The 27,000-nt window shown below is 40.9% G+C and overlaps 1 protein-coding gene across 1 annotated transcript in view; it reads left to right on the top strand.

The window, feature by feature from the left end:
* The window catches only part of Man2a1 (mannosidase alpha class 2A member 1), a 154,759-nt gene that overhangs the window by 83,255 nt on the left and 44,504 nt on the right, over positions 1-27,000 (top strand). The window contains exon 13 of the mRNA XM_021217692.2: positions 26,292-26,457. Within this exon, the coding sequence (XP_021073351.1) occupies positions 26,292-26,457 (166 nt within the window). The remainder of the gene's footprint in view (positions 1-26,291; positions 26,458-27,000) is intronic.

Raw genomic sequence — 27,000 nt, forward strand, 5'->3', positions numbered from 1 at the left:
AGGGAGGAAGGAAGGAAGGAAGGAAGGAAGGAAGGAAGGAAGGAAGGAAGGAAGGAAGGAAGGAAGGAAAGCAAGCCAGCCCTGACATGACATTTTGAGACATGGAACCTGCCAGGATGGTGCCATCGAGTTACTCTCCTGTTGGCCATTGCAGATGGGATTGCAGCCTTCCCGTAGAGTAGTTTGTTTCCTCTCCATGTTCAGTAAGTTGTATAATTATTGTTTTTGGCAAGGGGCCTGCCTTGTTATCAAGTTTGTGGAGAACAACCTGCAGTGCTGGCAACAGCCTGGTTGTGTGGGGATTTCTCATGGGACCCTTTTGGACAAGCAGTCAATTAGATGTAACCTAATGCTGTTGTGGAAGCCTTGTTGGGTGACAAGAGATGGTCAGTTGTGGCTTTGTTTTCCCCATTATTTTGTGATTTTTGTCTAGATCGCCTTCATAGCTATATTTCATGTATATATTTCAGGAAGCTTCTATTGTGTAAGGTTTCTGTGCTACTCTTCATATGGCTCTTAATTTTAGTTGTCTCTCCTTGATTTCCTTCCTCATTCTCTTCTTCCCTTGGCATCCCCTCTCGATCTTCCCATCCACCCACAACCATCGGTTTCATTTCTCTTTTCTAGGGAGACCTATCTATCCCCTCACACCATCCTCTGTTCCTAACTTTTGTGGTTTTATGGATTGTGGCTTGGTTATCATTGATTTAATAGCTAATATTCACATACAAACAAATATATGTATTATACTTGTCTTTCTGGGTTTGGGTTATCTCACCCAGCATGATTTTTTTTCCTAGTTCTATTATTCATTTACCTGAAAATTTCATCTCATTTTCTTAACAGCTGAGTAATATTATATTCTATAAATGTACCACGTTTTCTTTTTTATTAGATATTTTCTTCATTTACATTTCAAATGCTATCCCGAAAGTCCCCTATACCCTCCCCTCGCCCTGCTCCCCTACCCACCCACACCCACTTCCACTTTTTGGCCCTGGTGTTCCCCCTTACTGGGGCATATAAAGTTTGCAAGACCAAAGGGCCTCTCTTCCCAATGATGGCCGATAGGTCATCTTCTGCTACATATGCAGCTCAAGACATGAGCTCTGGTGGTACTGATTAGTTCATATTGTTGTTCCACCTATAGGGTTGCAGACCCCTTCAGCTCCTTGGGTACTTTTGCTAGCTCCTCTATTGGGGGCCCTGTGTTCCATCCAATAGATGACTATTAGCATCCACTTCTGTATTTGCTAGGCACTAGCATAGTCTCACCAGAGACAGCTATATCAGGGTCCTTTGAGCTAGCATATGTAATAGTGTCTGTGTTTAGTGACTGATTATGGGCTGAACCCCCAGGTGGGGCAGTCTCTGGATGGTCCATCCTTTCGTCTCAGCTCTAAACTTTGTCTCTGTAACCCCTTCCATGAGTATTTTGTTCCCCATTCTAAGGAGGAATAAAGTATCCACGCTTTGGTCCTCCTTCTTGACTTTCTTGTGTTTTGCAAATTGTATCTTGGGTATTCTAAGTTTCAGGGCTAATATCCACTTACCAGTGAGTGCACATCAAGTGAGTTCTTTTGTGATTGGGTTACCTCACTCAGGATGATATCCTCCAGATGCATCCATTTGCCTAAAAGAAGACAGCCACAAGAACAGAATCCCAACTCTAACAACAAAAATAACAGGAAGCAACAATTACTTTTCCATACCACATTTTCTATGTCCTTTCTTGAGTTGAGGGACATCTAAGCTGTTTTCAATTCCTGTCTATTGTGAATAGAGTGGTAGTGAACATGGTTGAACAAGTGTTTCTGTGGTAGGATAAAGCATCCTTTAGGTACATGTTTAAGAGTAGTATAGCTGGATCTTGAGGCAGATTGATTCCTATCTTCTGGAGGAAGCTCCTTACTGATTTCTGAGGTGCTTGGACAAGTCTGCATTCCCACCAACATCAGATGAGTGTTTTCTTTAACTCCCCATCCTTGCCAGCATGAGCTGTCACTTGTGTTTTTGACCTGGCCAATTCTGACAGGTGTAAGATGAAATCTCAGAGTCGTTTTGATTTGCATTTCCCTGGTGGCTAAGGATCATGACCATTTCTTTAAGTGTTTCTCAGCCATTCAACTTTGCTCTTTTGAAAATTCTGTTAGTGTTCATGAAAACAAAAAAGATCTCGGGAGCACTGGCAGTGACCCCATCCCCACAGTCTGTGTTGCACACACTGGTGGAACTGGACAGAAAAACCTGCCCACCCAGCAGCTGGAAGTGAATACAAGGTGTGAGTCACTGGATACAAGTATGAGCTTAAACCTTTTCCTGTTTCTGAACTTTTATCCCAATGGCTTTGAAAACTTGGTACCTTGTCCTTGGAAGAGCAGACAGTGTTTTTATACAGGAAGGTGCTGCTTTCTTGAGGCAGTTAAGAAGTAGATGCACCCCTCCTTCCTTACCTAAAGCCTTTATTAAGCAGTCTCTACTTCATGGTCCTTTCCCGTCCTTGTCTGGGTCTGCGGTACTTGGAAGTCCAGTGTATTTCTTTCCATCGAGCTTTGCATTGTATGATTGTCATGAATCAGCCACTTATTTACAAACCACATTTCACTTATTTTTCTTTTATGATTAAATTATTTTTTATGAAACTAATAAATTATAGAAAAGAGCTTCTTTTATATTAAGTTGTCTGTTTTGGAACAACTCCATGAAACAGCGTCACTGAAGAACATTAGCCAAATGGCTGAATAAGATATGGGAAGAATCCTAAAAAGATAGACACAATCTGTCATCAGAGTGCTCAGTATCTAAGTTCTCAGTGCACTATAGGAAACCCAAGCTTAATACTTAGTTTTATATATTTGGCTATGCAGAAAGTAATGCATTAAACTTAAATTAGTAGTCTCATTAGCAAAGCAAAGGCTTTGCTCTAACATCAGTAGTTTAGAATATGATACACATTCATGTGTTTTATGCTGAAGTAAAATGCTAAGAATGATTAGCTAAGGACTCACTGCTTACATTTACAGGTCGACTTTACCTCTTTGATTTGACAGATCTGGTGCCAGCCTTGGCCGTATTGATCACAATGCTTTCACTGAGTGTATTTTGTAATGAATTGGAAAACTGAATCTGCGAGACATAAATGAGTTAGAAACACGTTGAGACTGATGTCAGATCAATGATTGAGGGAAGTGTTTGCTCTAGGAAATTGCTGTTGTTGGCAGCATAGGCCAGATGTGATGCTTGGTGCTGAAGAGAGACGCTCTCCATTTGTTCAGAGCCCCTGCCCTGAGGTAGAAGACTGAATAGCAATCAGGCACTGCCATCTTGGATGCTAACCTTCTGGCCACTTGCTGTTGGCTGGATCTGCCTGTGAACTTGCTGGTGGTCCTCCTCTCTGTCTTCTTTATATTCTTCATATTCTTTATATAAATGATTTAGTCCTCCCCCCTCCCCTCCCTCCCTCCTTCCCTTTGTCCCTCCCTCCCTCCCTCCCTCCCTCCCTCCCTNCTCCTTCCTTCCTTCCTTCCTTCCTTCCTTCCTTCCTTCCTTCCTTCCTTCCTTCCATTTCCTGCTATACATTTCCCTTGCTAAAATATTATCTCCATGGGTACAGAAAGTAGTTTGCTCTGGCAGTAAATTCCCTGGCAGATGCCTGACACAGTGTAGGCTGTTCAGAAGTACTTGTCAGATTAACTCTGTCTAGAAGAAGGACTTCAACTCATAATTAAGACAGAAAAGACTTAGGGAGCCTGAGCAGGTACTGATTCTGGGTAGGTGGAGGTCTACTGCCTTGAGGATAAGTGAAGAGAAAAATACTGTGGGAAACTCAGAAGATTATGCACTCACCAGAACTAGGAAACAAGAAAATATGAAACAAATTACCTCTTAAAAGATTTTTTGCTGAGAACATTAAAGAGAGGAAGTAGCTACTTAGATGTCATGAAACCTGAGCGTTGACCTCAAAGATACATACTGAAATACAAAGCTAAAGGGAAAAGGTTGATTGGAGATGTAGCTCAGTAGCAGAGTGATTGCCTAGTATGTTCAAGTCCTGGGCTCAGTCTCAAATACTACCCGGAATTAACCAAAGAAAGAAATTAAAAGCTAGAAAATTAAAATAAAAGAGGCAACAAGAAAAACCTTTAAAAAAATCTAAATGGCTAGGCAGTATCAAAAAGGGGGAGTGATAAAGTGAAAACTGTTAGTGACCTGCTGTTGAGTGGGGATTCTAAACTGCAGGTGGCATGAAAGAACATCTAGAGATGCACAGAGCAGGAAGAGGGTAGGCACAGAGGGCAGGAGCCAAGCCCTGATCTCCTACTGGGAGAAAGGACACAACAGCAGGCAGTGATCATAGATAGGAGATTCCTACTGGGAGAAAGGACACAACAGCAGGCAGTGATCACAGATAGGAGATTCCTACTGGGAAAAAGGACATAATAGCAGGCAGTGATCACAGATAGGAGATTCCTACTGGGAAAAGGGACACAACAGCAGGCAGTGATCACAGATAGGAGATGGATGGAGAGCTCGTGGAAGCTAGAAAGTCCAATGACAGATCTCAGAGAGGTGAGGTGAAACCCCAAAAAAGAAACTCTTTTTCTAGCAGAGCAAAACCAGAAACTTTACAAAGAACAGAGAAGCATCGAGAGTCCATTAGCGAGGGAGTGGTGTAGTTTAGAGAGCTCTCCCCTCCCTAGAGCAGGCCAGTGATTAAAGCTACATCAAAATAGAGATGGAAAACCCAGTTGGCTATAAGGAGACATTTTAAAGAGGGGGAGAAAGAGAAGGGTGGAGAAAGGCGTGAAAAGTAGCATGTGGCAGATGGAGAAGATGCTAAGAAAACCCTCTCCTTGGCACTCATTGGGAGTAGCAGAGATGCCATTTTAAAAAGAGCCAGGTGAACGATCATTTTGACTGCCCTAGACCTGGCAAGAGCTACATTTTTTTGGGGGGGTGAGGCACGGGGGAACAGACTGGAGCAAGTGTTATGGGACCATGATATGAAATATGACCAACAGAATTCCTTTAAACTACAAGGTTTTGTTTTTTTTTATTAGAACCTGGCCAGAGCCAGAACCTTTTATGGACACAGGCATAGATAGCAAGTAGATCTCCCGACGTCAAGAAGGACTGCCCAGTGCTGGAGCCAGCATTTGAAACTGGACTATAGAGGCCCAACTACAGTTGTGACAGCATTTGTGACTGAATGTCACAGGGGCTGCTGAGAGGCATGTCATGTATATGAGAGATAGAGAAAGAGTCATAGTCAAGACTGGAAGCATGAGCAGGCAAGAAGTGATCTTCAGGTTCTATCCCCATCAGTTCTTTCACATCACATGTGTTCAGCCTCTGTATAATACCCAGCTGTATTGACCAGGACTGCTTTACTCTTGAATTTTCATAGTGAGCCTACCTTGTGGTAATGACTATTTATGAGATAACGTTCTAGTCTCAGGATAATACTGTGGATTGAACCCAACATTATAAACCAGCTCAGCAAAGAAAAATAACAATAACTTAGTCTCTGTTGAACATTGAAAGCACTTCCACTGGAAGAATGGAGTGAATAAAAAAAGATCCAGCAGATGACCTGAGTAACCACAGATATGCAGGTTACAACACAAAATAAAAGAAACATCTCATACCAAGTGAGAGGACTGCTTCTAAAACTTAATTCTGGGCCACTGAAGATGCCTTAGAGGGTAAACACAAGCCTGATGGCCTGAGTTCTGGTCGCTGTAAGCCATATGAAAAGCTAGATGTGGTCCTGTGCATCTGTAATCCATGTTTCTTTGGTGAGATGGAAAGCAAATGCAGGAACATCCTCTGGGATACATGTGAGGCCATAGAATGAGAGAGACCCATCCTGAAAACAAGGGAGAAGGTGAAGAACATCTCTTGAATGTTTTCCTCAGACCTTCACACATGTGTCCTGATATATGTGCTTCTACATTCACATCTGCATAGAGCATGCAGACATGCACATGCACGCACATGCAGGCGTGCGCGCGCGCGCACACACACACACACACACACACACACACACACACACACGCATACACACAACAAATTCATACCCCTACAGTACTGTCTCTATTGAGAGTAAATTACATACAATCCTAGACAAAGAATTTTAAAGTATGATTATAAGTATGTCGAAAGAAACTTAAAAAAGACAGAGGAAAACTGAATGAATTTCAAGAGAATACAAACAGCTGAATGAAAGAAATAAAGAAATCAGTACAAAAGATGAAACTGAAATTCAATAAAAAGATGGAAATAGTGTGGGGAAACCAACAGAAATATTGAAAATGAAAATAGAAAAACTCAGCATAAAGCCTTTAACAGAATAAGCAAGGGGGGGAACAAAATCCGAGCTTGAAGACAAGGCTGATAAATCAGAGCATTCAGGCAATGACAGACAAATGTATAAAGTATGAACAGAACATATGAAGTCCATAGGGTGGTATCGAAAAGCCAAACCTGTGAGTTATGGTTCTAGGAGGAAGAAAGAATCATGTTAAAACATGTCAAAACTCTTAGCAGAAACTTTCTCAAAGAAATGTCCATCTAGGTACAGGAGGCATCTAGAATACCTGACAAACAATGTGAAAAGGAAATTTCTCATTCTATATTAGAATTAAAACATTACACACAAGAAAGAGTGTATTGAAGGTTTCAAGACATCAGCTTTTTCAACAGAAACTTTAAAAAAGCAAGGAGAACTTTGAGTGATGTATTTCTAGCTCTGACAGAACAGTAAATCCCAACCCAAGCTGTTATACCCAGCAAAACTAACATCATGATGGCATGGGAAATAGAAATTCCACAGAGAGAACAGACTGAAGGAATTCATGATTATTAAGTCATCTCTGCAAAGATACTTAAATTCTTCATACTGAAGAGAAAGGTAATCACTTTTATGAGGTTACAGGAAAGGTGAAACTATGCTAGATGTCTAATAACTAAGCAAACAAGGAATAAGAAAACACCAAACCCAAATTAATAAACAGTAATCAATACACACTTTCCAATAACTTTGAATATTAATGGTCTTAGTTTTCAGTGAAAGTCACAGATCAGTAGATTGAATTTAAACAAACAAACAAACAAAAAGTCAGAATCCATAAATTTGTTCCCTCCAAGTGATACTTTATAGCGTAAAGGTTAGATCCAGCTTTGAAATGGAAGAACATCAAACAAACACACTTGTACACATATAGCATTGAACAGAAATGTTGACAAAGGGAGGACTTGGATGAATTGATCTGAAAAACTCAGCTACAACTTAATGTAGTCATTTTAATTTTACTAAAAAGTCAAATGTCAAAAATTTCATCAACTTGGCCATGGATCAAAAAGTTTAATGTAAGAGTTGGTTTCCGGAACTGTTGGAGGTAAAAATAGAAAGCATACTTAAAGATGCAGACATAGGCAAAACTTTCTCAGCAGACCTTCAATTGTTCAGGAAAGAATGCTAACAGCTGACAAATTGGGACTCATGATATTAAAGTTTCTGTAGAATCTGGAGAATGGAAGAAAATCTTTGGTAGCTGTACACCTGACAGACGATTAGCATCTATACAGAATTCAAACAAACTAGGCAAACAATCAAACAAGCCTGACAAAATGAACAGAGTTCCCAAAAGATGAGAGACAAATGACCAATAATCTTAAGAAAGAAAGAAATCCAATCTCACCAGGAGAAAATGGCTGGTTAATACAGTGAGATTTGATCTCTCTCTAGTCAGAATGACAGTGGCCTTAGCAAGACAAATAAAAAATGAAGACCAGAATGTGGACAAATGGGAACCCTTAACACTGTTGCTGGGAAGGTAAATTATTTTGACCATTGTAGAAAGAAGTGTGACAGTTCCTCTAGTAACTAAAACCCATATGATCTGTATGATCCAGCTGTACCACTCCTGAGTGTTTACCTACTGAATTCAGAGACAACATACCACTAGCATACTAGTACATCAGTGTTTACTGAAGCCTCTTATACAATAGCTAAATTAGAAAAAAAAAACAAGTGTCCATCAGCAGAGGAGTAGATAAAGTATGGTGTATATGTGCACAATGAATTATTTTTTCAACCATAAAGAATGAAATTGTGTCTGGAGATAGTCATGCTAAGAAAATTAAACCAGACTCAAAAATACAAATGTGCTTTCATTTATGGTTCCTAGATACTGTATAGATATGTGTAGTGTATGCCATTTGACATGAAAGTAGACAGAAACAAATTAAACAGAGGGGCCCAACAGGGGAATAGAGGAAGGGGAGGGTGTACAGGAATGAGGACGGATGTACTTGATCTCCATTGTAGACTTGTATTAGGTCCTTAGTAAACACACTTCAGAGTGCAGTGAGTGTGAGTATGAGTGTGTGTGTGAGTGTGAGTGTGTGAAATGAGTGTGTGTGAAATGAGTGTGTGTGTCTGTGAGTGTGTGTGTCAAATGAGTATATGTGTGAGTGTGTGTGAAATGAGTGTGTGTGTGTGAAATGAAGGATTTTTTTTCCTTTAAAAAAGATGTTTGTAGTAAAACATAATTCTCTTTAAATACTTTTGTAATTCAACTCAATTAAATGTGAAGAGATAATACTGATGGAGCGCAGAACCAGCTTCACTGCTGTGTGAGAAAGTGTGATATATAAAATGGACTGCCTCTTCCTCTTCTCTCCTCTGTTCCCTTCTCTCTCCTAGGTTCTCCTCCATCTTCCTTCCCTCCCTCCCCCTCTTCTCTATGATGCAGATTAAATCTAGGGCCTCATGAATATTAGACAACCCTTGTCATTAAGCTCTGCCAGCAGCCCCTCAAAGTTACAGGTCTCACTTGAAGGCAATAAAAAGTTACTTTTCACATATCACAACGTGAAACATGCCCTTCCACTTTTAACAGGGAATTTTAGGATAGTTCTTGATTGTCAACTCAGTTAATGGCTATTTGAGAAAGGAGAGTCAATGGGTAGTACCTGTATCTGGGAAGAGTCAGAGAAGAGGAGCGGATCCGTAGTTGAAAAATACTGTGTCTGTGTGCACTTCACAAACAATAAAATGTATATGTATAAATTAAATTACACAATTAAATAAATTTGAAAGGGCATTGGAAATAATACTGAAAAGTGAAAAAGAATTAATGTATATTTATTTTATTGCCAAACTGCACGGGGGAGGGGTGGTAGATGTCTATGTACGCTTTTTATAGAACTTTTAAATAATTGAGCAAGTTTACTTACTGTGCCATAGGTCTGCCGGCACCTTCAGGTCATCCTACTGAAGCGTGTACAGTTCCTTCAGTGATGGTTTTGCCTCAGGAAGTTGACAGACTGACGACGCTGCTGGCAGAGCGATGTGCCCTGTGTAATTGCTTTCATTTATGTCACAGCTCACTGTTCACTTCTCTGCTGGGAAAACTTTGAACCTTGCATACACACGCACTCGACTTGTTGAAACAGTACTCCTCTTTCCCATTTGAACATGTTCTGTGGCTCAAGGCTCTTTAAAGTTCAGAGTAACTATCTATTACAGTTTTGATGAGTGGTTCCTTTCATTCAGATGTTTATTGATTTCTACTATAAAGGTATTCAAGACCCCAGCCTTTCAGTTTCAGCTTGTCTGCAGATGCACAGTAGTTCCGAGACCTCTAAAAGGGTCTCAGTCTTGTCACTGAACTCATCCTCTTTGCATTAAATGTCATTACTCCACTGCTACTATCTGGGTGACTGAAACATACTGTTGAGTGGGCAAGATAAAATGCTATGTATGAACATAGTAGCACAAGTCTTAACCCTTAACTAGTAAGTGTAATTGTATGCTAATGCCTGAGTTCAAAACCTATATTTTTCCATTGCCCTAAGTATAAACTGTAGAGTATTTGGCATGACTTATATCTGCACTTTCTGGAATTGCTTTCTAGTCTAGCCTGCCCTATCTGCTGCATATTCTTAGTAACTGATAATTTTCAGAGATGCTATATTGTTACAGGACAAATGGCTAAGGTGCCTATTTAACGTATCAAAGTGGACCTGGCCTCCGGGTTCTCCCAGCATCCCTCAGTCCCTGCCTGTTACAGGGTATGGCTGGCATACCCAGCCCTTTACCCTGAATTTTCCAGCCCAGGGACTGGGTTTCCTCAGATCCAGTGGCTCTTCTTTATATACCACAAGCATTTTGAATTCCCCCACCCCTTTTTCCTCTTTGCACTTCTTTCTTCCTGTGTGCCACACACACACCCACTTCCCTGTCTGCAAGGCAAATTCTCTGACCTCCTCCTATGAGATCAGTGAATTCTCCTAAGAGCTGACCCCCAAATCCTGGCTTTTAATTTGGCTTGAATTGGCTTATTTTGTTTGCAGAGAAGCCTTTCAGTTGCCTCTGGGTCCTTGCTGCTCAGAAACAAAACTAGACCACCATCACCAAAAACCCTTCCCATCTAGCTTGGCCACATTGGCCACATGTCTTTTAGAACACAGCTAAGTTGCTAACATCATGTGGAAGCTTTCTTTGACATCCCTCCTCCGTGCCGTGGAGCACCACAGTTATGATGCCCCTCTGAAGAGACTGTGTAAGCCTTGACAAGTAAGCTATTTCATTATTGTCACCTGGCATCCAGTAGTCAATGAGGAAAGTGGTCTTGCAGTGTGTGCCAGGGCATTTTATCTATGAATTGCACTGGAGGGAATCAGTCCAGCCAAATATCAGGTGTGGAGATGAGCTAACTACTAATGGACAGGATTTACTTCTCAGTGCTGTGTGGTGACAGGGGAACAAACACCTTGAAAGGTATAAGGTATTCATCAGTGAGAATCAAAACCCAGCATTTGCAGAGTGTTACAGAAACTGAACAATTTTAAATGACCATAATAGCATTTTATAATCAAAGAACAATTTGGAAGTAGTAAATTCTGAGGTTTTAACTTAAGATTTGATTAAGTTTTTCTTTAAAATTCCTTAGAGAGGAAAAAGATGATGTGTTCGAGTTAAAGGAGCTATGAACAGTGAACTATGTAAGGTCTACTTAGGAAATAGCGAATGTTTACTAAGTTAGTGACTAAACCTTGGAAGTGGGAATGGTAAAATATTAGAAAAAAAGTTACACATGTTATTTGACTATGCAAAACATGTCTGTGAACTAAACCGTCTTCCTCTTGGAGGATTTACCCAAAAAGCAAATCCAGATTGAATTCCAGGCTTCATGTTCCTAGATTCTTCTGTCATCTGACTTCACCGTGAGACTGAATCTGTGCCATCCTGGAGGCTGTCCTGTGAATCTGTCAGTCTGTCCCTGTGTCTGTCAGTCCTGTCTGTGTCTGTTCTGTAGGGTGTGTCTCTGTCTGTGAGGTGTGTGTGTGTGTGTGTGTGTGTGTATGCCTGTCTGTTTCTGTGTGTCTGTACACAGGCTTCACTCTTTTTGTTGAGCAGCACAGAAATCATCGCATGGGGAAAGAACAGGACACTTTACAGAAATTTCTAGCAGTTTTACAAGACGCTAAGTGACTGACTGTAAATGATCCCAACTAACCCAGACATTGTTTATCAACCAGTATCCATAAATGACTGCTTTTATGGTAGATTTTAGAAAGTAGCTTTCAACTTCTGTATTCGCTATTTTCAGCAAATTACACACACACACACACACACACACACACACACACACACACACACTCTATCTGAGTCAGGGGATTAGTTTAGGTTGAAAATGTTGATTACATGGGAAATCTAAAGCAAGTAGGATTGATGGTTACATTGTTTTCCTCTTTTTAAAATCATTTTGTTTCATTTTATTTGTCTCTTTATCCTGTATGTATGGGGTTTTCCCTGAGTGTATGTCTGCACACCACCTGCTTACAGTACTCTGAGGCCAGAAGAATTGACAGATCCCCTGGGACCAGAATTACACATGGTAATGAGCTGCCATGTGGGTGCTGGGACTCAAACCCTGGTCTTAGAAGAGCAGCTTCCCCTTTTGACAGTGAGCATCCCTCCAGTCTCCATTATATTGTCTTCTTCAAAGCAGATTTAACAAACATTGGAGAACACAATAGCATCAGTTTTAAGTCCCAAGTGACCTCAAGGTTATTATTAACTCTGGCTCTGCGATCCAGAGGTCCAGCAGAAGTGCCAGGCTCACATTTTTCACAATGACGTTTAAAAAATCACAATCATTTTGGAGTCAATGTCACCTTTGATTATGATTTTGGTGTTTATTGGTTTCCCTTTGTGACCTGATACTGCTCCTTGCAAGTGCAGTGCTTTCTTTTGTACTCTGTCCAGACACTGTAACAGAAATTTCAGTGATATCACTGAAGAAGTTGATTTGTCCTAGGAAGGACGTTCGAAGCAGGCTGCTGAGGTCTGGCACATGTTCCCTAGTGGCCTCAATAGTCCAGGCTCCCTTTACCTTTTTGCTCTGCCACTTTCTTTTACTTTTTTTTCTTTTTATCATATATGTGTGTGTGTGTGTGTGTGTGTGTATGTATATATATACATACACACACATACATATACACACATACATACACATATATATTATTAGATATTTTCTTTATTTACATTTCAGATGTTATCCCCTTTCCCAGTTTCCCCCTCTCTCCTGGAAACCCCCTATTCCATTTCCCCTCCCCCTGCTTCTATGAGGGTGCTCCTCCACCCGCCCACCCACTCATTCCCGCCCCCACCCTAGATTCCCCTACACTGGGGCATCTAATCTTTCCAGCTGCCACTTTCAACTTACAGCTCTTACTCTGGGTCCCTGATGGCACAGGCTTCTCTCTCCACTGCATGTAGAAAGTGATAAAGGCTTTTCATCAATGGCAGCATAGCAATTACTCAGCATCTCCACTAACTGGAATAATGGTAACTTACTGTCTAGAAGAATGCCATATCACCCCTCCTGGATGGGGAAGTCAGTAGATGCTCGTGTGTGTGTGTGTGTGTGTGTGTGTGTGTGTGTGTGTGTGTGTGTGTGTGTGGTGTTGCTAGGGATGGAAGGATTTGTACGTGCCAGGCAAGTGTCCTGCCTACCACTGAACTGTATTCCTACCAACATTTTCATATGGTTTGGTTTTTTTTCCCCCCAAATAGAACTGTTGCCAACTTCAAGCCTATTGGTTTTCTAGTCATCGGTAATTGCATTGGGTCGGCAGCTGCTGCTGCTTGCTACTCAGGCTTGTTAACCAAATCAAACGGCAGCTGCCATCTATATTGGCTGTTTTCACCCCGGCACTGTTAACGAGAGTCCTCCATTGTATACCGTTGGCTATGTTTAGTAAATGAGGTTTTCTGTAAGCTAGAAAAATCTTAAAACTTTGACCCCAAGACAACGGTTAGGTAGAAAAATAGTATTAAAAACTTAGTAATGGAGATGAGAAATTTCGTTTTTATTCCAAAACCAAGACATAATTGGATCCTGAAAATTTAAGAATCAGTAAAGATAAAAGGTACAAGCCAGTGACATAAGACTAAATCTCTCCTACTGGGACTTGGGCTATTCATGTGTTAAGAAAACTGAATGTGTGTAGACAGTTTCTTAGTACTAGGACCATGGAGAAATAGGTTTCTACTCACACAGTCATCCTTTCAGGGGCGAGTCTGCTGGGCATTCTATGTGTAGCATGTTTTCTTGACCCTTTAGTTTCTTGAGTGTTACTCCCCCAGAATCTACACAATGTCTTTTTTGTTGTAGTCTCTGAAATAAGATCTGCAATGTGGAATGCTGGTGAAAGTCAGATTCCATTGTCTTACCTGAGTCTTCAGAAAGAGAGATATTTGTGAGGGACTTTTGTTGTTGTTGTTGTTGATGATGATGATGAAGATGATGATGATGAGTTTAGGAAAGTAGTGTGTATCCATGGAATAAACTGCAGATTCTGCTAACATTTCTGAATGTTCAAATCAAGTATGATAAGGATGCTGCAGTGCATTGTGTGAGTTCATTGTAGGTTTTTGCACCACATGAGTTATGAAAACTCTTGACTTTTTTTCTTTCCCCAGAGCATTTTGGATTTTATAGATGAGATATCAGTAAGAGTAGACTAATGGCTTTGGGAAATGAAGACTTTGATGAACACAGTGAGTGCCACAGTGTGCACTTTAGTGGTTGTGAGTTCTGACTATGCTCCCCGCTGTCCTGTTTGGGCTTTTCTCCCCATCTGAATTTTGGGGCCTTTAAAACCTATTGAACACCATGTGACTCCAGAGGTATGGCCAGCCAAGCTGAGCTGACTCTGCCACACCACAGTTTCTAAGAATGAGACTCGCTAGCCTTGACCTTCAAGCCTTTGGGGCGTCTGTCCTTGGTGCCCTCAAGCAGGCTCATTATCAGAACTCATTGTTCGGGTTTTATTTTCTTGTTCCACCATTGCAATTCCTGGAATGACATTTCTTCTCTCATCAGGCAGTTTAGTGTTTAATAACACAGCACCTCAAACAATGCAATTGTGAATTAGATACATTTTAAGTGCCATGTAAAAGTTTGAAGGGAGCGTGTCTTGGTGGGCCACTGTCTCACATTGGTTTTAAGAGATGTACAGTGTGCACCGCCTGCTTGGAGCTTCTGTGGGACGCTGCCTGGGTTGCGCCTTTAGTCACTGTCTCTTGCATTCCCAGGCTCGCCCCTGAGGTTTTATAATTAGTCTGCTGCGATTTTGTTCCTTGGACCAAATTATTTAGCTTTTACTTGTGGAAGCAATTAGATAGATTGCATTAAAACGGTGGCTTCAAATTTTATTCCTTGAAATGTGGTGGCAAAGCAGTTAAGTTCACAGACTCCCTGCCAAGTAGCCTGCTTAGAATGTACCCTCATTGTCCTTTATTATATTTTGAATCAAACTTTCTTAACTAGTCATGCAGTTCTAGTTTATTATCAGATTATTGTATAATTAATTAAATTTGTACACAGTACATTTTAGTCATGCAGTTGTTCTGATTAAATTAAATTGGCTGGTGGGGGGATCACTGCATTGTGTACCCTCACTTTAATAGTCATCATCAGTGGAATGAAGAAGTGGGAGGAAAATATCCACCTGTATATGTGGTACTATTAAATATTCTGATCCTTCGTGATATGTAGTCAGGTAAGCAGAAATTCCACACACAATGATGCCAAGATTGTGGTAATTTCTATTTCTTGGATGCTCAGAAGTTTGTAATATTAAGGACGTCAGGAGTGTCGGAGCTGCTGGTACTGAGTTTGGCGAGTCTGGCGGGCGCTTTAAGGGATGGATGCTCCCATTTCTGCTGTACTGGGACGTCGTTCATTCACTATTTGTATAGGTACTTCAGGTACTTTAAATATATGGAATATGCATGATCTTCAGTGCTTTTCAGGGGGAGCAAGAGCTAAATGATGAGTATACTACATATCGTACTGCCATTCATTTTGTTCTGGCTTCTCACACACTTAGTTTCAGATCCAGTTTCTAGCTTCTTGGAGATTCCTTGGGGTGTCCCTCAGGCCTGCTGGCGTTGGGAACATAAAGCTATTAGAGAAAGCAGTTAGGACCTTAGAGAGAAGTGACGTGGCATTTTTTAAGGTCTCCCTCTGAACCAGGTGGCCTGTCTCTTTCCTTCTAAATGCGCATTAATAAAGCATGCACCATGATGGGAGAAGGAGAAGGAGTTTAGTTGAGGTCTCCTTGTCCTAAAAGAGTCAGGGAGGACTTCAAGCCTATCTAGGACTTCAGAGTGCTTTACAACTCTTTGGTAAACAAACAAACAAAAACTTAAATAGCGCCTTTGACTCACACATTCCATCCTTATTGGACTTATTTTTTAAGGCAAGAATATTATATATAAAACTGGGCTACTTGGGCAGACATTCCTAGGACTCATGGTCAGCTGAATCGTTGGGCAGTGTTGTCTTTCTTCGGAATGTGTTTCTCATGTGCTGTAACGCTGAGTGTGTGTTCGCCATGTGTCTTTGGTGTCCTGTGTCTTCCTCCAGCAGTGCCCTGGAGAACATGGGAAGGATTCCTTTCCAGGACCAATGTTGTTTCTAATACTGTGTGTGAGATGAGAAACCATTGTGTTTGATGTGTGATGATTCATGATAGGAAGACAGATAATAAAACATTGTTTTCTCCTCTGTTCACCTGGAAATGTTGTAGATGCTGGATTTTGTTCATTAACAGAGATATACAAGTGACTATGAACTCTGTCTTTAACAACAGAACAACTTATCTTACTGTGTTAACTGCTACGGTTTTTATTTGCGAAATCATTGTTTATGTACCGTATGTTCTTCCAGACTTACAGCATTGACTCATCAGAGAAATGAAATTTTCTTCCAGTAGATGAAAATTACATTCTGACTGAAAAATCATTTCTTATGCAGTCACCCATAAATATAATGTCTTTTGCTGTCATTTCTGGAAATGACTACAGATGTGATTCTGAGTTGACAAGAAAATAGAACATCTTAATGTTTTAGGTGAAACAGATGGTATTTTTGTTTTAGGCAAAACTCTTTAGAGTAAAAGCAACTTGATTGGTGACAACACTCTTGGGATCAGCTAAATTAAATATAATTTTTCTGTCTGTTTTCCTTTTAATTGATTTAGTATCAAAAGATTTACAGTACTTAAGAAGGAATATTTATACTTTTAATGTTTTCTTTCTCTTACTGCTGTGCCCTGAATAAAGTAATAAGCATCATTTAGTCTGTTTTTACTCATGACAGTGTCACGATTCCATGCTGGTTCACCTTGGCTCACATGCATCCTTTTGGAGATGATTTTTAGGATGTGTAGAAGCCATGCAGTGTGCGCTGCATGGCTGAGGGCTGATGCACTGTAATCTCAAGTTGCATTCTTTTGCTGCACATTGTGATCCCATTTCTCATCCCCATCATTTGTGTAACAGTGCTCTGTCAGATCTTAACTGTCAGAGCCTTCAACGAGCAAGACATTGAGGGGCAGATTCTGGTCCAACATGGTTGCTAACAAATGTCATATTTCTCAACCTTCTATCTCACTTTTTGCATGTCTTGGACTAGGTAGGGTTGACAGGATGTCACCCATGGCATCTGTACCCAGTCCCACACCTTGGGATAGGTAGGGTTGACAGGATGTCACCCATGGCATCTGTACCCAGTCCCACACCTAATCATTGCGATTGCTGCACTGAAGAATCTTTGCTGGGGCTGGGGTTAAAGAAGGATGGGAAGAATGACAGGATTCTGAGGCTTTAGTTGGTATCTCTGTGCTGGGGACACAACCCCCAAATACTTTAACATTTCAGTGACAAAAACAAGCAAGTGTTTTAAAGAGGATGAGGAGGAAGGGGTGAAACCAAGTGGGTACCTGCTCCAGGTAAAAACAAGAGCACAATAAATGAGAAGGATTTTTTTCTTAGGTCAGGGGCATCCAGTGTCACTAGAATCCATGCAGTAGGGTGGACCAATAAAGCATACAGGGACTCACAGGGGGCTTATACACGTGATGGTGACTAAATGGAAGGCTTAACAGGGACAACTTTCCGTTTTCTATCCTAAGAGAGTTTAGTGTATCCCAGACTGACCTCAAGTGTGTCATGTAACCAACGATGACCTTCAATTTCTGACCCATACACCTCCACACCGATGCAGTGCTGCTGATAAAAACATGCCCCACCAGGCCTGAGTGGAATGATACTGAGGACTAAATCCATACTTTTATGCATGCTAGACAAACACACTGTCCAAATGAGATATGCCCCCTACCTCCACGAGGTCAAGTTTTTATTTTTAATATCTACTTCTCCTTATGAGGAGGTGATGGGAGGATTTGTGGGGTCAACCCTTAAGTCAAAGCAAGAAGAACAAGCAGATAGTTCAGATAGGTCAGAACGGGCTGGTGAAACCTGAACAGAGTCAAATGCAAATGCTAGAATGAACTTGGGGACCCTTGGCAAGTGTCGGTCAGCAATAGCTCTTCTCAGAAGGTGGCATTGTGATCCATTCTTAAAATACTTTATAACTAATATTTATAATTTTATAAATTATAATATTTAATTATAATAATTATAATTAAATATAATGTTTATTATTAGGCAAATTATAGAGTTCAGAAAAATAATTATTAAATAGTATCTGCCTTTTAATCTAGTTATTACTACTACTACAAATCCATTATTAGAAGATAATAGAAGTAGAGATGAATCTAAGAACACTTTTGGATTCCTTGGCAAATATGGACTGGTGAAAAACAAGGGTCTATAGCAATAAAGCTTTTTTGGTGCATTTCTTTCTATGAAGTCACAGCAAACAGTGACCAATAGGAAATGGTAAGCCACACCAATACCATACAGTGTTGCTCACAATCTGTTGGGTTATATTTATGTTCCTTCTTAACATCAAGTGTCCTTTCACATATCTGCTTTAGCAAAACATCCATTCACCTGTGTGCCCCAACAGAACATCATTTGACATACTTACTGACTCGCCAAAGAAAGCAGAAGCTTCATGCCAAGAACTTTAGGGTTACTGATGCTGTTGCCCATCATGCTATTACCCATAAGTATGCTGTGTATTACTAACTACATCTCTCAATTTCAACCATCATGCAACTTAAAAAAGAAATTCAATACTTAGGATAGCACTTAAATTATTTACATGGTTCATGTATAATATAACTTCGGTTTTGCCTATTAATCTCTAATTCTGTTTTGCTCCTTATGTTTCTCAAAGTAGGGTTTACTAGATTAAAAGGGAAAGACTATTTTCAAAGTACATTTTTCCTGACTTTTCTTATTCCCATCCTTATAAATATGAGATACAAGAAAGGTGAAAATAAAAAAACCAAAACAAAACAGCAACAAGCAAACAAACAAAACCAATGGCTGTAATGCTTCCCCCTGAACATAGCTCTTGCTAAAATTTTGGGAAACTTCCTCCATGTTTTTTTTTTTTAGACTTAAATTTGACATTGCTTCTGACAACCTGAAGGAGGGAAACTTCCTGTATCTTGTGCCCCTCCTCACAGCCTCCCTGTGCCTGTCTCCTCCTCCTCACAGCCTCCCTGTGCCTCTCTCCTCACAGCCTCCCTGTGCCTCTCTCCTCCTCCTCACAGTCTCCCTGTACCTGNTCCCTGTACCTGTCTCCTCCTCACAGCCTCCCTGTGCCTGTCTCCTCCTCCTCACAGCCTCCCTGTGCCCCTCTCCTCACAGCCTCCCTGTGCCTGTTTCCTCTTCCTCACAGCCTCCCTGTGCCTGTCTCCTCCTCACAGCCTCCTTGTGTCTGTCTCCTCCTCCTCCTCACAGCCTCCCTGTGCCTGTCTCTTCCTCCTCACAGCCTCCCTGTGCCTGTCTCCCTCTTTGTGGCTTCCATGCAACTGCTTCCATTGCTTACACTCCTGTAAGGGCCCTTGTGGGGTGTGTTGGCCCAGCTGAAGTCTGAGGTAATTTTCCCACTCCAAGAGCTTGGATTTAATTGCATTGATTCTAATTGCATTTCCCATCCCAACTCATGGCTACAGATAATTTTACTGTGACGTTAGTGCTTATCAGCAGAAGCATGGCGGGTTTAGTGTAGTCCAGCTCAGCTTACAGCTTTTGTACAGCGGATTTCCGCTTGTCATTTCCTAGATGCTAGCCTCCCTATATGCTCTACTTTTCCTGTTAATTGTCTACAGTTCCATGCTTCCCCAAGATTAGTTTTTTCCCCTCTGCTTGAGGGATTTGCATTTCATTTAGTACAAGTTTGATGGCAACCAAAAGTCTCAATGTCTGTCTCATCATCCTTTAATTTTCTAGAGAATTTTTTTCTGAATACTGATGACAAAGTTAGCAGGTTGATTATTGTTTTTAACTACTCTAAATATTACTCTTTTGTCTTGAATATGTTGCTGATGGGCTTAATTTTGCTTCTTTGATTTGACACTGTTGTCTTGATCTCCCTGGCTGCTTTGAGAGGACAAGGTGGCTTATCATGTGTACTCTGTGGGGGCGCACAGAGGACAGCATGGCTTATCATGTGTACTGTATGTGTTTGGCAAACTCACAGAGGACAGCGTGGCCTTTCATGTGTACTGGGGGACACACAGGTAGTTCTATTCTGTAATGTGTGGATTTCCTTTCTTTGCAGTCTGCTTGTTCCCCTCAGTGATTTCTTGTGTCCCTCATTCTTTGCCACTTACCTTCCTGTTCTGTCTGCACCTCCACTTGTATGCTTCGTGTCACCCTCTCAACACAGCTCACCCTAGGGCCAGAGTTGTCTGCTGTGCTCAGCCTGCACATTTATCCTTTTGGAATCTTATTTCCTGTAATGTATTGATTACTATGTGGAATTTTCTGTCTTCTCAAGTGCCTTATTCATGTGTTTTCTTGGATGTCTCATAACGTTAAAGTTACCAGCTTATACCAAAATTTGGGTCATAGGTACTTGTAGTCTTTTTCTTTAGGGACGCCTCCTAATTTGCGCTGAGTGTTAGACAATGTGCTGAAATTGGATGCTGTCACTGTAACCTGGAGTGTGCTGATTTGAAGCTAAAGGACTTCATCTCTTCTTCAATATAGCTTTCTAACTCTTACTCTGTAGGTCTCACTTTAATATTTAAAATCCAACAGAAATCAGTATGTTAATGTTGATGTTGAATAAAATTCACTAATTTAGGAGGGGCTCTACATTATTTTTTGTTTTCTCTCTTTTTATTTCAGTGAAATTTTGTCAACTTTACAGTCTACTCAGTTTGGCATCAAAGGAATTTGTAAATCAGTTGATTTTTCATCTGCTTACTTTTTAATCATCGTAACTACTCTCTATCTGTTCATGTTACATATGACAGAAACATGCATATTTTTGCCTGATTTGATATTGGAATCAGTTATCAGTCTGTTTCAGTTTTCCCCCTCTCATTTATAGATGGTTCTTCCATGTCAGGGACTCTGTGTTCATATTTATATGTTTGTAGCCACTCATACACCATCCATCTCCTTCTCTCCCTCCCTCTTACTTTATTTATAAAGCTGTGTGGTTACTTTGCATGTGCACATCTTCTGTGCTAGTGCATGGATCTCCCACCCTGCACACCATCATCAACACCAGTCACCACTTCTTTTGTCTAGATTTACACACACACATGCTCACACACACACACATACACACACACACACACACATACACACACACATACACACACATATGCACACGTGTACACACTCACATACACACACATGTTCATGCTCCCACATGTACATACTTACATACTCATAGACACGTATGCACACGCACACATGTGAGTTGTAGAGGCGCAGTATGTGGGATGATTGCTCCATCGGGTATGATGATGACCGGGATCTTTGATGGGCAACCGTGGCTGGGATGAAAGTGATGGAGAAACAAGTTGTAATCAGGCTCACTTTGTGGCAGCTGTTAGCAAGGTGGTTTTCTAAGTATTTCCCCATTTAACTGGTGACAGTAATCTTGCCTCTTCATGTTACTATATCCTGGAAAAATGCAATCACCTAACCTCACATGGGAATTTGCCCTTAAGTGTTTCTGACTCCCGGATCCTAGGAGTCACAGCACGGGTTTTTAAAGCCTGACATCTCCGTAAGACCACCTTTGTTTGTAATATCTTTCCTTTTCTAGTAACATTTTATTCTCCTAGAAAATGAGATAGAATGTAAAAGGAGTTCACATCTAGAATTTGCCATGTTTCTTAATGTATTAATGGATGTATTTCCATACAGAGTTCTGAATATTGAACTCTGTTCTTTAGATTATGTCTCACTAATTAGATTTAGAGAAGATGAATATGTTCTTGTGCTGCCGCTGTTAAGAATCACAGAAAATGAGTTCCTGTCTTTGCTTGTTCCTACTGTTCTCTGTGACCCTTGATGGGTCCGTCGTTTTCCTCATTTTCACAGAGGACTTGATTACCTATCTTTGTATATTTTGAGGAATAAAAATAATCAAAATAAAAAGCACTGATAAAGTTATAAAGCCCCACACTAGTAGGTAATATTTATAAATGATACATCTTATGACTAAAATTTTTCTACATTATTTATTAATCAGCTATCTACTAAACATTTTTCCAAACAGGCTATGGTACGCATAGCAAGTTACAGTTGACAATTTTTTTATAGACCCTTCTTGCATTTGCTAAAATATTCTTAATTTGCATATGCAGAGGACTTTCTTACTTTAATCTTCCTTACACAGTCATAAAACTAGGTGGTGTTTTAAACTGTCTCCTCCAATCCTGCCCTGCTTTACTGTATGCAGTGCGGTAAGCACATCCTGTCAGGATTTTCTTATCCTTCTAAGTTTTTTGTTGATAAGTTTTCTTTTACAGCTGTAATAGACTTGAAATATAAATCACTCTTTGTTCATCCCAGTTTCCCCACCTTGAGTCTCCCTGAGCTTGCTTACGGCAGTTCTATAGAAAGGTCTTCATGTGAATGTGGCAGCATGGGCTCTCCACAGAGAAGCTCAGCTGCCAAGATGACCCATACTGCTTGATTATGAGCAGTTTGCTTAAGAAACAACTCTGGGCTTATGGTGCTTTTAGCTGGGTGGGTCTGGATGGCATGCCTGCCTGTTGGAACCCTCCTTAAAAGATGGATGGAACGCTGAGCTGGCCAGGGCTCCACCCCACCCTGAGGACTGTCCTACACAGAAGGAGTACTGCACACAATACTTACTAGGCCGTGATTGCTGCAGGTATCCTTCTGACACGATGTCAGTTATCCCACTCAGAGGGTGAAGGAGTGCCGAAGACCCCTGTTCTCAGTGGGCTTCCAGGACAGACGCCTCTGGGCAGTGACATTCTGGCTCCTCTATTAGTCCCCAGATTGACGGGACCATTTGAGTGGCCTTTCATTATTTTTCTCCTTGCTGAAATCCATTATTCTCCTGTTTTGTAATTTGATTGACAGGTAACAAATGAGTGCTTTTTCTTCCTGAGATGAGCTGTTCTGGTAAAGAATTGAAATAATTGCCCATGACACCAAGTCACAAAGCCCCGAGAGGCCAGACATGACTTGGTGACAGATAGTGTCTTAGGACCTAATGCTAATGTGAACAGAATTGGAGAAAAGTTATTAATAAAACAAGGTCCCTATTCAATTAGGAATTACATAAAAGAGAGTCACACCCTTCCCGTTTGCGGAGTATCAATAATACTCTTGTTAGGGTAGAGATAAGTATGCAGGTGATGATATGATATGATAATGAAACTTGTTCAAGTTGTTCACATACAACAGGCCTGAAAGAGCTCATGCTTACTCTACTCCTATGATGTCCGAGCCACCATTGCACAGTCTGCACGCCTTGCCAGGTTATCATTGTGCTTGGCAGGGTTCGTTCCGGGGTGAGATTGGTGCTAACTCTTCTCTCCTGGTAGCCTGCGCAGCCCTTTCCGGTACTGTGACAGCTATCCAAGAGGGAGGAACCGCCCACGTCAGTTCTACTTTGATTGTTCCCGTGTTCTCCGACTGTTATCTGGTGTCTTCAGCAACAGTCTTACAGAAACAGGTTGCACAGAATTCTCAGAGACGCACTGTTTTGTTTTGTTTTGTTTTCTTAAAGAACTCATGCTGAGAGTTTGGTGCTACCATTTTGTTGGTTGCTTGACCACCACAGCATGGCAGTAGCCATAGAATTTAGTTAATTTTGAGGGTCTGCTGATTTAAAAGAAAATATAATTCATGATTATGCGTTCTCTGTATTTCACTTAAGATGTCAAATAGGAGTTTGTATGTATGTCGGATAAATTTGCCCTGTGATGTCCTTGAGCAGCTGTGAGTCTCTAATTATGTTAGGGGTCACTTTCCTATCCCTGCGTTTTACTCATTAATAGTCTGCATATTTAGTTTTCTTTAATAGATTCTTGGCACAATAATTACATAATCATTCAATACAGTAGAAACATATTCTGGTCAAATACTAATTATCTATTTAAGTGAAACAAAACAAAACTTAGTTCACAGCTTTACTGTACAACGTGATTTCATATGGTACAAAATCAAATATATTCTTAAAACAGTAATTAAGTGTGAGTCATTTTTTAAGTTTTCTATAGAAAGGAATGCGCTTGGCTGTTAGCTCTGTGTACTCCCGGTTACTGAGTCTGCTCCAGGTCTGTACACTTCTTCACATTCTAGCTTTGGATGGATGCCTCTGAAACTGTACATGCTAGTAGTAAATTGTTCATTTAGGGCGCTCCAGAGTAGGTGACTGTCAGCTCCCCCACCCACCCACCACTGCTCCTTAGACTCTAACATAGTCCCTCTGATGACACAAAATCCTGGCACTGTGATTGCCCTCCTGTGTTTATGATCAGAGGAGAGCCAGGACAAAACAAAACCTCCAGTGGGCCTCGAGAGGGTGTAAATTAGTTGTAAAGTTTGTCCGAAAAGTCTGTGATACACCTCTCTCCAGGCGCGACACTGACAGTCCTTGAAAATTGCTTCAGAGGCCAAGATGGGGCTTTAATGAGTGCTAGCATGTTTGGTGTTCTTTGTAAATATGTTTGTGGCTGGTGGCTTCTTTCATCTGCTCTTGTCCATGTGCATGGAATACCAATGAGTCAGTGAATGCGGGGTTGCAAGTGAGGTCCTTGTGTCCTGGGCATAGACCTGGAAGGCCTACAGGACTGGAAGCATTCTTAGAATTGATTATATCACCGGCCGTATTTTGAAATAATATTTAAGACATAGATGTGTCTTCTGCTAAGCAGTTTATATGTGAAATGGTTTATAGACTTTGTGCTTTATCATCCTTATTTCATTTTTTTTCTGTGTCCTTTGTTTTGCTGTTAGGTACTTCTTAATATTTCTTAATGAGTGGCTTGTAATGTGGATGAAAATGAAGGTGTGTAGGAAACGCATGTATGGCGACTTTCAGATGTGGCTCAACAAATAGAAGCTAGCCCACATCCACTCTGAAGCTCACGCTACTGGGGAGATGGTCCCAATCTGACTAACCTGATGATGTCTCTGCACCTCACACACTTTTAGGAAAATAAAACATTTTAGAGCATAAAGACATTCACTGGTGAACCAGTGAACAGCAGGGACCTGCAGCCTTTTGGAAACACTGCTTTATTTGGAGATGATACAGTGTAAATGAGCTGTAATGCAAGATTGTGAGTCATGCAGATTTGCCGAGGTCCAGTCAGGCTGCTGTGGAGCGTTTCTGCTACACTGCAAAGCAGCATTCAGAGAGTTAGGAGAGAAAGGATGCGAGTGCTTCGTGGAGGATTTAAATACCAGAGACTGAGAGAAGAGCCACAGGAAAAGGAGGATGGATGGCATCGGATACCTGCTACCTATAGTTAGGTCGGAAACCACCCTGTACAGTTGAAATATAGGACAGTGTGCTTGTGCTGCGAGTCAAAGACTCTGACAAGATTGCAGTTCCAGTTTTGTTTATACTAAGAATTGTGTGTTCTTGCAGATATTGACAAGAAACTACCATTATAGTTTTAATTTTCCTTTATTTGGCTGAGTCCCCACCAAACCCTTTTCTCTGAGTAGTGTACTTATCATAAAACTTTGTCCCTTCTTATAAGTAGATTTACTTTGAATAGACTTGTTTTTATCCCAGAACTCAGTTTTTTGAGCATAGCAACCAGGGCCCTCTCAATATAAAATATGTGTGTGTACTGTGAGATTTGCATGTAGAATCATGCAAGTTACTATGTTTTACCCATCTAAAATGAGTGTCAGCTTTTTATTGGAAGTTAATTATGCCTAAATTACAAAGACAAATTATATTGTCATTTTGTTTTGTTTTGTTTTGTCTTCTTTTGCTTTTTTAGTCAACACAAGGCGCCAGGGAGCAGGGTGTCAGAGTGCTGGTTCTTTAGGTGACTAACATAATCCTTAGATGTCATTTGGAACACATGGAATGTGTTTGCTATGCATATAAAGTGAAGCATCAGTAGACACGTCTTAGAACATGCTTGCTTCTCTTGCTGTGTGTATGGTGTAGGCTGCTTTTTTGAGGGTTCTCTCAGGATGGTCCTTTTCATTCTTCCCAGGGATGTGTGTGTGTGTGTGTGTGTGTGTGTGTGTGTGTGTGTGTGTGTGTGTTTTGCTTGGTTGGTTGGTTGCAATTTTTTTTTTAAAGGCAGAGTTTCTCACTGTAGCCCTGGCTGTCCTGGAATTCCCTCTGTAGACCAGGCTGGCCTCAAACTCCGAGAGCCATCTGCCTCTACCCCCTAAGCATTGTGACTGGAGGTGTATGCTACCCGGCTTGGCTTCCCTGTGTATTGTCTGTGGCTGGAAACTGAAGCCTTAGGAAGTGTCAGAGAAACAATAGTATTTTGAAATTGCAATATTGACACAGCTGCCTCCGCAGGTACCTCGTGGTCTACAACCCCTTTGAACAAGAACGTCACTCAGTGGTGTCCATCCGGGTAAACTCCGCCGCAGTGAAAGTGCTGTCTGATTCGGGAAAACCGGTGGAGGTTCAAGTCAGTGCAGTCTGGAACGACATGAGGACAATTTCACAAGCAGCCTATGAGGTATGTGGTGGCCATAGAGGTTCTGTAACACACTGTACAGCGGATGGGAAGAGAAGAAAGCAGGATTCAAAGCCTTTACCCGCATAATAACCCACAACACAACCATTGAGCTATCATAGGGTGAAGTCTAATACCAGAGGATGTAACTGGGTAGCTAAGTGACACAAGGAAAAATAGTAATATTTTACTAGTGGAGTATGTGTATCTTTTTAAGTATGCACATTTAACTGGATTCTAAAATAATAAACTAATAAATTTTAGAATTTTCATGTTTAACTCAATGATAATTACACATAGAACTGAGATAAATGGCACTGTTCTTAATAATAATGTTGGTTAGTTGACATTTTTTTTATAATGATAGTGACTTAATATATCCTAGGAGAGAGACTTTAACTAAGATCATTAAAATATCTATTTTTGGAGATTTAATTATGGAACACTGGACTGAATCAATAGAGAATGTCTCTCCCTCTCCCTGTCCCTCTCCCTCCTCCCTCTCCCTCCTCCCTCCTCCCTCTTCCCTCCCCCTCCCCCTCCCTT

The sequence above is a fragment of the Mus pahari genome, chromosome 18 (assembly GCF_900095145.1).
Source record: "Mus pahari chromosome 18, PAHARI_EIJ_v1.1, whole genome shotgun sequence".
Classification (NCBI taxonomy): domain Eukaryota; kingdom Metazoa; phylum Chordata; class Mammalia; order Rodentia; family Muridae; genus Mus; species Mus pahari.